This window comes from Saccostrea cucullata, unplaced genomic scaffold (assembly GCF_032062105.1).
Source record: "Saccostrea cucullata isolate Sc308-1 unplaced genomic scaffold, CSIRO_AGI_Scuc_v1 ctg317, whole genome shotgun sequence".
NCBI classification, from domain to species: domain Eukaryota; kingdom Metazoa; phylum Mollusca; class Bivalvia; order Ostreida; family Ostreidae; genus Saccostrea; species Saccostrea cuccullata.
This window is the reverse complement of record NW_026933753.1, coordinates 427,504-439,954: the sequence shown is the minus strand read 5'-3', so window position 1 is coordinate 439,954 and position 12,451 is coordinate 427,504. Positions and strand designations below refer to the sequence as shown.

Below are 12,451 nucleotides of genomic sequence, written 5' to 3'. Positions count from 1 at the left end.
CTAACTTTCAAAAACTCAAACTGATTAGGTATATTGAAATTTAATATTTTATTTCAAAAATCTAAAATGTCAAATTTCCAAACAGGTTTAACATTTTGAGTTTTTAGATTTTTTGTACCTTAAATATTTAAAAATCAAATTTTCAAAAACAAATTTTGTATTTTAAACTTTTGAGTTTTTTATGTACCGTTTGTTTAGAAAGTTTACGCTTAACAATCTAAAATTCTTTAACATTTTCGTCTTTTGATTATTTAAAATTTATTTCAAACTTCCAACTTTCAAACGCTTTAGATTTTTAGAAATTTGAATTTTGATTAAAAAACTCAACTTTTAAATAAACAAAACACGTTTGTACATTTGAGTTTTTAGAAGTTTACTTCAAATATCCAAAATATCAAATTCCATAACTGGTTTAAATTTTGGATATTTAAAGTAAAATTCTAAAAACTCAAAGTGTTAAGTTATTAGAAATTGGAACATTTGAATCAAAATTCCAAATTTATAAAAATTTAAAACGTTTCAAAGTTGGATTTTAGAAGTTTGAAACTAATTTCAAATAACCAAAGGACAAAAAATATTACCGAACTTTAGATTGTTATGTGTAAACTTTCTGAACAAACGGTATATAGACTAAAAACTCAAAAGTTTAAATTCCAAAAACCGTTTTCGGAAGTTTGAATTTTGAACATTTAAAGTAAAAATCTAAAATATTAAAATTCTAAAACCCGTTTGGAAATTTGAACATTTAGATTTTTAAAGTAAAATGTTACATTTCAATATAACAAACCATTTTGAGTTTTTGAAAGTTAATGTATTAACATTCTAAAACTCTAAATCGTTTTAGAAATTTGAATTGTTAAGTGTTACACGGACCCTGTATAGAAAAAAAAAACTTTGTAAATTGTATTAAATACAAATTGAGCATAATTATGTTTATTTTAATGTTCTAAATAAAAGTTTATGGCTTCAGACATGTATTTCATATTTTAGGAGTCACAGTCTAGTTTGTTGGGTATGCCAAGACATCAATGATAGTTGGAAACGTGGGATAATTAATTTTTGCAAACTGGCCAAATGTAATCAAAACCATCACTACACTAATTGTTATCTGTGCTGGCATACATGATATCTCCCATTCATTTTTTGAAAATAGAGAGAAAAAATAATTGACTTTAAGTCATTTTGAAGAATGAAATACTGAGTATGGCGATAAGGAACAACAATGTAGCCCAAAGTCAGTTGTAACAATACAAAACAGGAGCAGAGCAAACACAGACCTCTAAAACATCAGAGGTGGGATCAGGAGGAGGAGTAAACACCCCTTATCCACTGTTATAAGTGCGACCTGCTCCTTCTCATGATTGGGAAAAAAGAAAAAATCTACATCTGTAAATAATTTAACGAGAAAATAATGGCTTAACAATAAATATATGAAAAACGTCACTCAGCATTCGTTAATGATGTATTGTATTTGCTGACAAAGTCATTAATTGTTTCGACTATAAAACTTAATTTTACCAAAATCAACAATATAAAAACTTACGATTTTTCAACTTTATACACAACCATTCCCTACGATAAATTCAAGCCCGGCTTTCTGAGATCATTGACAGCTGCTATTTCAATAAAAAATGGAACTCGCAAATTTACTTACCTTGTCATTGTACACACTGATACTCTGAAGTTAATATTGAAAAGATGCTGCAGTCTCTGATTGACAATATCTATGTGGATTTTGGAGACCAGGTCTTCCAACAATCTACTAGAATTCTCATGGGTACTTAACAACAAAGCTTTATGATAAACGTGATGAATTTAATTTTTCAATCGCCAGCTTCCCTTACCTATGCACCAATATACCTTTGTCACCTGAATACGGAGCTTATATCTCTCAGTTGATTCGATACGCAAGAGCATGGTCTACGTATAAACAATGTCTAAAACGAGGTAAGTTACTGACGAACAAGTTGATGAAAGTGTTAGGCCATTATTGACACTCTGAGTTGTCCACAGATATTTTCCGTTATTTCCCGATCATGACAAGGAACACAAGCGGGTGTGACCGGTCGGAAGGGGATATACACTCCTCCTTGGCACCCGATCCCATCTCTGATGATTTGGAGGTTCATGTTTGACCTACTCTTATTTTGTAATGTTTAATAAACCTTTGAGCTCGAATACTGGTCGTAGTCCCTACATATTTTATTGCAAAAATGAAGACTTTAAAGAGACTGCTGATATTCTTTTCAATTTGTTTGCCAATAACTTGTCTCGTCTAAGAAATTATTTGAACATATAGTATGCTCTTACGTACCAAATGAAGTGGGAAACTCCATATGCAGATGAAACGGGTATGTTACTACATTAATGAGCGAATGTTGACGGTAGAAAGTTGAAATCATCACATCTTTCATGAATGAGGAAACTTTATGTTTTCTTATTATTCCTTCATTCCTGTATATCCCATATTAAATGTGTCTTTTTACGTCTGAAAATGTAAAATAGTATTCAATCACGAATAATAATGACAAAAATGCAGTTATTGTGAATTTCGGGAGAAGTACTTTGGTATTTATTTCGAAACATTTTTAAAAACGTATTTCATTCCAAAGATGTACATGGGTCGATCAGTAATAAGTAATGAAAAGGGTAACTTAATTCATAAACAAGAACAATACGTAATGCAGATTCTTAATATTTTGAATCCCTTAAAGTAATTGACAAGTAAACTTGACACATAGGTTTTGTACCCAGACCAGAAATATTTATGTATGCAGGGATGCCCAACATACAGTAATAAATAGCACTTCCCATAACATATTTTTTGTGAATGCTTTCTATATGATTGTATTCTTCAGTGTTGAGAAGAGATCTAGCGATGGTTAAACCCTATAAACCTTCCGTTTTCTTCATAATTCCTTTATTTTTCTTTGCTTATTTAACCCGAGGACTGACATCTGGATTTTCCTTACAGAAAACCTGCTTTACTATCCCCGGTGCAAATTTTATTTTAATGTTTGTATGTACCAATGATGGTCCTTCCTTTAGATGTATGCATATTTGGATTTCTTTGGAAAACTATGAACTATGGTTGGAGTTATTGTTTCTGTTTGCATAGATGACAGCTTTTTCTTGATTCCATTATTATTGATCTCTCCCTTTTGCTATATTATTTGCATATTTTACTTGAAAAAGACGTTAATGGTAATCTAACAACCAAGCTTTATGATACACATAATGACTCCTTTGGATTATATTATTTGCATATTTTACTTGAAAAAGACGTTAATGGTAATCTAACAACCAAGCTTTATGATACACATAATGACTCCTTTGGATTATATTATTTGCATATTTTACTTGAAAAAGAAGTTATTGACAAACAAGCGGATGAAACAAGTAAATGTACATATATTAACAATCTCGTTTAAAATTATCATTTCGTAAGTTCTATGATCGATAAAATGACCTTGTCAGCATATACAATTTACATTGTATGGTTCAAATGATGACTAATTTTTCAATAATTCCCTTACTTATGCAGCAATATATCTTCAACACTTGCATATGGGGTTTACCTGGTATATCTCTCAGTTGTTTCGATACGCAAGAGCATGCTGTACGTATGAACGATATCTAACACGAGGTAAATTACTGACAAACAAGTTGATGAAACAAGAATATCAGGAGCCTAGTTTAAAGTCGTCATTTTGTTAGTTCTATGGTCGATAAAATGACCTTGTCAGCAAATAGAATTCATCATTGAGCCAAATGCTGACTGACATTCTTCATACTAAGTGTTTGGACATTTTTTACACACCGAATTCTCGATGGATTTTTTCGTTATTTCCAGATCATGAAAAGGAACACACAGCGGGAGTTTACCTTTGGTCTATATTATGCTCTTCCTCTATAACAATATTATGCACCTCTGACTTTTAGAGGTCCATGTCTGAGCATGTCCACATTTGTATATATTTGGTATAATGGGACTTGAATAGCTGTTATTCATTATTCATTATTGATCTCCCCTTTGGGCTATATCATAATGCTGGGCAATATATAGAGCATGTGCCTCTTATATATTTTGATAATGGGACGTGGAGACCAGAATTTGCAGCTGTCCACCGGCAAGTAGTGGTGTCTTCATATGAGTGAAAAATTCTCAGTAGGTGCTATAGCAACAACATAAAATCAATTGATCAATCGATGCTGTTAAAGCAATATTAAATAGCTATGTCCTCTATACATCTACACCACTGAATGTTCACGGTGGAATCTCGTTCTAGACATTAACCCATCAAGGTAAATTAAAGGGTCACGTGACCTGGTACGACCTGATAAGAGTTCCAGGATTGCTTTGGATTTCCACTTAATCGAAGTAATTATAGAGTCAAGACCATGAAATCTTTCATCTGCGTAAGTAACGAAAAATTTCATTACAAAAAGAAATTTCATATTTTAGCAGCATGATTTAGACACATTTATTATTTCCTAAAGATCTTTTCCTGGTATTCAAATATACGTTTTTAAAAATGACTTTTGAAATACATGTAAAAAAAAAGATATTCAGTGTGGTTCGAAAAAGTGACGGTTCAGATTACACAAACTAGAAAACTGTCAAATTAATTTCTTTGAGGCATTTGCTACTGCGTCATGTTTAACTTTGATTATAAAACGAAAAGTTCTTTTACGACCTCAATACTGAACTTTCACCTTAAGGTTAAAAAATAAAACCATTATAAAAAATGACCCAAAAAAAAACTCATTCTTTTATTGCAACACGCAGGATTTTCTGACACAGTGATTTGCAAATCAAATTTTAATTAAAGATACCTTGTATTAACAATATAAAATTTTATTCATTCTTTTATTTGGACACCTAACCCTTGATTTTTTTTTTTAATCTTTAAATAATGCTTTCTCACTATAAATTTTAACATACAAAAACTTTTGGGCATGGATTTTGATTTCAAAGAACTGTATTTCTGTTTTTTGCTTGAAAAAATTTTGCTTCAATCAAAGCTTAATTCTCCCATCGCAAATTTGAACATCAGAAAGGACAAAAAGGGGAAATCCCTTATTGGTCCTCTGATTTTGGGTGTCTTTTAGATCGATGCAACCGCCACAAAATGGGTATTGGTTCAAAGTTTTGGAATTCACAGAGGTCACAAATAGGTCAGAAAATGGGTCAATTTTCGAATATTCTTATTTTTATGCAATTTTTCATAAATTTTAGACCACATTTTGTTTCGGAAAACATATGCGCAGAGCACAACCTTGCCTATCTACCAAATATATTCTACACCCTAGTATCAGATGCAGTTCATGTGTAAAAATCTCGGAAAGGCAAGCTTGTGTTCTGTGTTTTTCAGAGAGAAAAGTAACTGAAATATCAAATTCCATCACAATTTTAAAGTTACCAGTGTTCTGATTTTACATCAAATAAGGGGCCAGATTCGGCTGTTACTCTACCTTGTCTTTTATAAACGTTCCTTTTTTGACATTGCAATTGTTAATTTTGTAAGAGAAGTTTTCGACATCATTTGCAGCTCATATATTGCTTTAACATTACGCAACGTAGAAACTATAACTTAATGATTAAGAAAACAATAGATCCCTGAGTACTTATTTATGAATGCGGGTGGATTTTTCAGCACCACTAATGAAAACTTTTTCAAAATGTTCTTTGTCTCAACCCCTAGGTTAAAAAAACAACTAGTATTAAGGTGTAATAAATTTAGATAGTTGATGTTAGCAATATATATCAATTCTGGTGATTAAATTAGTTAAAAAGCACGTACAAATGAAAGGAAAGTCGATGTACTTTAGCAACCTTATCATATCTACCTGTACACGAGAAACCAAAATGATTTTGGGAGCATGCACAGTAGATAATATAAGTATTTATGGTACGGGCAAAAAATAGAACGCTTTACAGGTTTATTTGCGACATCACAACAACTTTGTCTTTGTAGTTCAACAACTTTCAATCCTAAGTATTTGTTTTCAGTTGTCAATTTAAGTTTTATGATGAAGTCTTTACCGACATAATCACAATAGGTATATTGGAAGAATTTAAGTATACATTTAAACATTTTTAAAAAACGTATTAAAGATATGCAAAAATTAATTTCATCTTACATTAAGCATAGAGTGATGGTCTTTAAACTGGAAATTCCAATTTTACAAGGGATAATTGAAATAAATATACGCATTAATTAAAAGAAAAAAAAATATCTGTGTTGTTTATTTTTTTAATCTTATATTTCAAAAAAAGGAGCTAAAGTTTATTATATTTTCAGGGATTTTATATGACACTTATATTACTTTTCACAATAAAATATAATTTTAATTTTTGTAAATTCCTTTGCTGGAATTTTTACTTCGTAACATCTTCAATCAAGGAAAAAAAATCAGATTTTATTTATTTGGTAAATAATGTGGTTGTTATACATTGAAGACCTTAAAACAACATTACATATACATTACAATGAATTATGTATGTTTTCTTGCAGCTTGCAGTATTTGTGTCTCTTGTGATGGCTGACCAGTTCCTTTTGGACCTCAGTCAGGTAAACCTACAAAAAATAAAGACTTTGTTATTAGTATCATCAAATAAATATTACAATTAAAACGATGGAACATCTGTATAACTTGAATGATTTATTTTCTGGCAAGTAGCTGAATTGTGCAAATTAAAATCACATGATCAATTATCATGAAAAAGTCATGTAAAGCAACAGCATTGAAGTCATCACATCAAAATATTCTTTGTTATAAGCTGGATGTTGTAAAAACGGCATTTCGTAACTGTGTCATCATAAATCGCGTGGTATAGCAGCTTTTAAGAAGAGCATTTTATAAGAATATTTATAAATGTCATTATTTCAGAGCACAGTCGTCATGAAACAAGGAACCACATGTTACTTTTGGCGGTTAAACAGCCACGAAACCGAGGCTGTCCAGAGTCCTACAGGAATTTACGAATTAGAGGTAGATATTTACATATGTTTATATTTCTGTCTAAAACAAATAACGTATAATTTGCATATCATCGATTTGTTTTCAATTTTTGCAGACCAAGTTCCACCATCTTCTAAGTGTGCATTCCAAATTTGGGGACATATCTGACGTCAGTATTTACTCACAAGACATCCAAACTCTATGCACTGGTGCCACGCTGAAGTCGTATAGTCATCATCATTAAATGAATCGACATATTCTACCTTATTTATCTTTTAAAATAAATGTTTTATCATTTGTTTATTTCTTTATGTATATTAACATCTACCTAGAATAGTAAAAATATATCAGGGCAGCAGAAATTGCTCGTTGAAATTCATTTAAAATTCTGTTGATTACGTTTCATCTTTAAAACCAACTGAAAAGCTGTCAGTGTGACAGCTTTCCGGAGTGTCTTTGGGTTAACAGAGTAGGTACATGTAATTTGCAAGAGTTATTTCTATTATAAGCTCTCATCAGCTTTCATCTCAGATGAGCTTTTCTGATCACCCATTGTCTGACGTCTATTCGCCTGTCCGTCTAGGTGTCTATCCGTCCGTCTGTCAACTTCTCATATTTTCAAGAACCACTGAACCAGTTTAAACCAAATAGAATATTTTGAGATAACGAACATTATTCAAGCTCAAATATCAATTGAAATTATACAAATCAGGAGCAGAGCAAACAGGGACCTCTAAAACATTAGAAGTGGGAAAAGGTCACGAAGAAGTGAGTATCCTGCTAAGTTACACATTGCTACTTGTCATGAAGATTGATTGATTGATTGAAAGTTTAACGTCCCTCTCCAGAATATATCACTGATATGGAGACGTCACCACTGCCGGTGAAGGGCTGCAAATTTATCGCCTGCTGACCAGTCACACTTGCCGCGTACTACTTGTCATGATCGAAAAATAACGGAAAAATCCGTCGACAATTATAGTGTGTGTTAAAAAAAAATGCATTACCTTTTAACAATCAATTGATAAAAAAGTCTTGTATTTGACTATTAAAATTACTAAATATATTCTATTTGCTGACAAGGTCGTTTTATATCGATATATCTAAATGTGGAATAACTTCAAATTTTGGAACTTTTAAGGGTTAATAATAAAGACACATCCAATCTGTTTATATTCTAAACTTAAAAAAATGAAAAGACAGTGTGACAGCTCATCAACTTGTTTTGTTATTTCCATTATAATTAGTCTCAATTTACTTTTTCGTGTGTAAATGAAATTGTTATGAAAATGGAACTTTTAATTAAGGAGACTGTATATATTCTAGATCTCGTTTCATCAACTTGTTTGTCAATAATTTACATAGTGTTAGAAACTTATCGAATCATATCTCAACTGAGAGATATAAACTCGGTATGCAAGTGATGAAGGTATATTGCTGAAAAAGTAACAGAAGTGGATGATTCAAAAGTTAAAGTCAATTTGTTTATCATATAGCTTGGTTGTTAGATTACCATAAACGTCTTTTTCTAGTAAAATATCCGAATATAAAGCTAATTGGATATATTGTGTCGACAAATGAATGAAAATAACTGTTAACTGATAATACGTCGTCGATATTTCTAAATGTGGACTTCATAACTTCAATATTTTGTTCCAAGTGCGAAGGGTTACTGTAATAATAAAGAATCTTTTAAAAACACATCCAATCTGATCTCATTAACTATGAAAGTCCAAAAAATAAACTTTAAAAAATGAAAAGAAAATTTATAGGCAGATTCACAAAACGATATGTCGTATTTTCCACTGCATTCCTTTGAATGACTTATTATGTAGAGCAATAGAAGGAATTTCACAATGCAGATCCTTTACAACTGTCCTTGCAACGAGGCACACTGCACAGAATGACAGAAACTATGCAACGTAATTCTCGCTGTAATGCAGATAACCTTTTGACTCTGTCAGTACCTATTTATAAGAGCAGCAAGATTACTTGTCGGCTTTCTCAAAATCTTTGGATTACTAGGAAATACTCATCATGAAAATTTTAATTTCTGTAAGTTTTATTTAAAATTTTATATGACGGTACCCTATGCATTCTCTTTTTAAAGCAAAATTAAAAATACGAGTATCTATAAATTTTCTTTACTGAAGTATTAGAAGTCGTTCTTCGAGAGTAATAAGACTTTTTGGAAAACATGTTAAAGGATTTGTTTTGAAACAGAAGTAGGCCTTTATCACGAAGACAAACGAATAATTTTGACTCTGAGTACTTTTTCCTATATCAAAGTGTCCATCTGATTGAAACATGCTATTTTCAGTTTTCGAGTCCTAAATTTTTTATCATAAGTTAAAAAAAATAATTTTTCCGCCAGAGCTACTAAGTAGTGATAACAATTTTTTATATTTTAGCAAATGTGTCCATGTTTCAATAACTCATTATTATATACACTAAATTGTCAGCTTGTTAACAGAATCATAAATAATCAAACATTTAAAAGCATAGTATATATATTATATTAAGTACAGTCATGGTTTTCTTAACATTAATTCAAACTTATGTGGTCAAAAAGTGCCTGTAGCTGTTCAAGAGGACTAGTTTTGAGTGATATTTCAAGTAATAAATTTTTATACATTAATTTCATTTTTTACTTCTTTTTGATTTTTTTTAGATTGTTGATTCTTATTCTGTGAAGATTTCTTACGTAAAATAACTAAAAAAGGAAAAAAAACTATCATATCAGTATTCTTGAGCATAAAATGGCCTAGCAACTGAAATCCATATTTTTTCACTGCTTTAATCGTATCATTTCTCTCTCCTTAGCTTTGTGTCTTTGTGGCTTTAGTTGCTGCCGATCAGTTCGTACTGGATCTCTCTCAGGTAACATTGCTTTCAATAAATCCCTGTTGCTTCATCTGAAGAAGTGTTCAAATTACATATTAATTTTACTGCTTCAAACCAAATTCTTCTACGTTATCGGGTCGCTCGCATGGCGCAGTGGTTAGAACGTCTAGAGTCGAGACCGTTTAAATCCTTACGTCGCGAGTGTCCCACATAGGAAGCTGGCACGACCGGATCTTTCTGATGACACTATAAATGGTACTGAGAGCCGAGCATAGGAAAAAAGATTGCAGCTCTCCACCGGCAAGTGGTGGCATTTTCATATGAGTGAAAAATTCTCGAGAGGGACGTTAAACAATATGAAATTAATCAATCTAAGATATTGGCATGAAGCAATCATTATACTGTTTACAATAGTTAAGTTGAAAATTGCAAAACGATTTCAATCCTACAATGTTACTGCCATACGTTAATCCTCAAGTAGTCTTTTTAAATTAAGAACATATGATTAAAATATTGTATATATTTTTCTTCTATTTTTGTTGCGAATGATGCAAATAATGAATTTCTATAATATCATTATAGTTTTAATTTTTCTTTTATCAAAATTCTTTCCTTCTGCAATCATCCTTAATCATCTATGCAATTATTTTCACCTCAAATCCCATTATTGAAGAATGAAAAACTATGCGGTGGAATTTTTTCAATTGACTCGTTTAAATTTGATCCATTTTGTTATTTCCTTTCTTTCTTTCTTTTTGACAAAAAATTATTTCTGTTCTCTGACGGTTTATATGTTAGGATAATACAACTGTCGTACATTTTAAGTAATGGCGTTTTTTATTTTATGATTTTTAACTAATGGCGGTTTATATTTTAGGATACCACTGTCATGCATTTTAACTAATGGCGGTTTTTTTTTTCAATTTTTTTAGGATTCCGCTATCATGAAGCAAGGCGACATTTGTTATTTTTGGCGGCTTAATAACCATGAAATTGAATCCGTACAAAACCCTACTGGACTTAATGAAATTGAGGTATCTATTAAAAATCACATTAGTGTAAGTTTTGCATTTCCCAGATACACCATTGCTTATAATTCTACAACATAAATAAGATGCAAGATTCAAGTGTCATGGAGGAGTGATCATCCCCTGCCGTGCGCCCCTTGTTATGATCGGGAAAAGAGGAAAACCTTAGACTTCTCAGTCTTTAAAAAGAAATGGCCTAAAACTTAGTATGAATAAATTAATTGAGCTTTTGACTCAAAAATATAACACATCTGCTTTCAAGGTCAATGCATCCCTAACAAAAGCATACTATAGTTTACTTAACTATGGCTAAATTTAGTTAAGATATTGATAACTTTGACACTATGAAAACGTTGATTTAATTAAGTGATAACTTTGAAACTTTGATGTACTATAGTGATAACTTTGACACTTTGGTTTACTATAGTGATAACTTTGAAAACTGACTTACCATAGTGATCACTAAGAAAACTTTGATTTACTTTGGTAAATACTTTGATTTCCTATCGTGATCACTTTGAAAACTGATTTCCCATAGTTATAACTATTACAATAGAGTGATCACTTTAAAACTTTGTTTACAATAGTGATCACTTTCAAGTTTTACTATAGTGATGTGATAACTTTAACACTTTGATTTACTATATCTAACTATAGTAAACTATAGTGCACTTTAGTGGGTTTTTTTCTTGTAAGAGATTAACCAGAAAACTTGGGAAAGAATGACTTTTGTTTATCGAATCAACTGAGAGATGTACACTCCAGGTGATAAGGTTATATTCTACATACCTAAGTTGAAAGATGAAACAAAGATGACAATCTTCTTCATTTTGCTTATCTGAAATTACAAAACAAAAAAAAAACAAAACAACAACAACAAGAAAACGCAACAGATGTGCTGACGTCTTTTATCGAACACAAAGTGCATGTTGTAATAGTCTGCTATTTCACTAACTGTATGGTTTAATTTTGATCGATGTAAGTAATTGTTTGTTTATTTTCAGACTAAATTTCATCACCTGGTCAGTGTTCATTCCAAATTCGGCGTCGTAGCTGACATTACCATATATTCACAAGCCGTTCAAACTCTCTGCAATGGTGCTACCTTGAAATCTTATTCTCATCACAAATAAAAAAAAAAATAACCCGGACAATTTTACTTGTGTACACATATGTATTTTATTAATACTAGTACATGTAGATCATAATTACCGGTGCAGAAGTACATCGATCTTCTAAAATGCTGTATTCATGACTGTTAAAATTCAACACATTTATGTATCTTTTTGCGGACTATAAGTGGACAGCAGTTCTCCCTTTTTTCAAATATATTTCTTTTTCATGTTTTTAATTTAGCAGAAATAAGAAAATACACGTAGTTACTAGTTAGAGTATCACTTGCAGTGTAAAATCCCGGATCCTTTGATAAAAATTTAAAATAACAAAGTTAAGACATGCTCTACCTGGTTTGTCAGCTTGAACGAGTATAACTTACTTATCGTATAATCTATCGAATGCTTTTTTTCACCTCTGAAGCATTGAGTAACGTCTTAATTTAAGATATAATTATAATGCCGAAAGCAAAACATAATGGAAGTATTTATTTGTATGTA

At 31.1% G+C, this 12,451-nt stretch overlaps 2 protein-coding genes across 2 annotated transcripts; both read left to right on the top strand.

Moving 5' to 3' along the window:
• Window positions 1-4,369: 4,369 nt before the first annotated feature.
• On the top strand, window positions 4,370-7,265 carry LOC134239273 (uncharacterized). The gene is made up of 4 exons (XM_062721447.1): window positions 4,370-4,419; window positions 6,519-6,575; window positions 6,895-6,996; window positions 7,082-7,265. Exons 1-4 carry the CDS (start codon window positions 4,402-4,404, stop codon window positions 7,208-7,210), a joined length of 306 nt encoding a protein of 101 aa, XP_062577431.1. The 5' UTR covers window positions 4,370-4,401; the 3' UTR covers window positions 7,211-7,265.
• A 1,657-nt stretch (window positions 7,266-8,922) lies between these two features.
• Window positions 8,923-11,985, top strand: LOC134239272 (uncharacterized). The gene is made up of 4 exons (XM_062721446.1): window positions 8,923-9,021; window positions 9,790-9,846; window positions 10,743-10,844; window positions 11,843-11,985. The coding sequence occupies exons 1-4, from the start codon at window positions 9,004-9,006 to the stop codon at window positions 11,969-11,971; spliced, it is 306 nt and encodes a 101-aa protein (XP_062577430.1). The 5' UTR covers window positions 8,923-9,003; the 3' UTR covers window positions 11,972-11,985.
• Window positions 11,986-12,451: the final 466 nt, after the last annotated feature.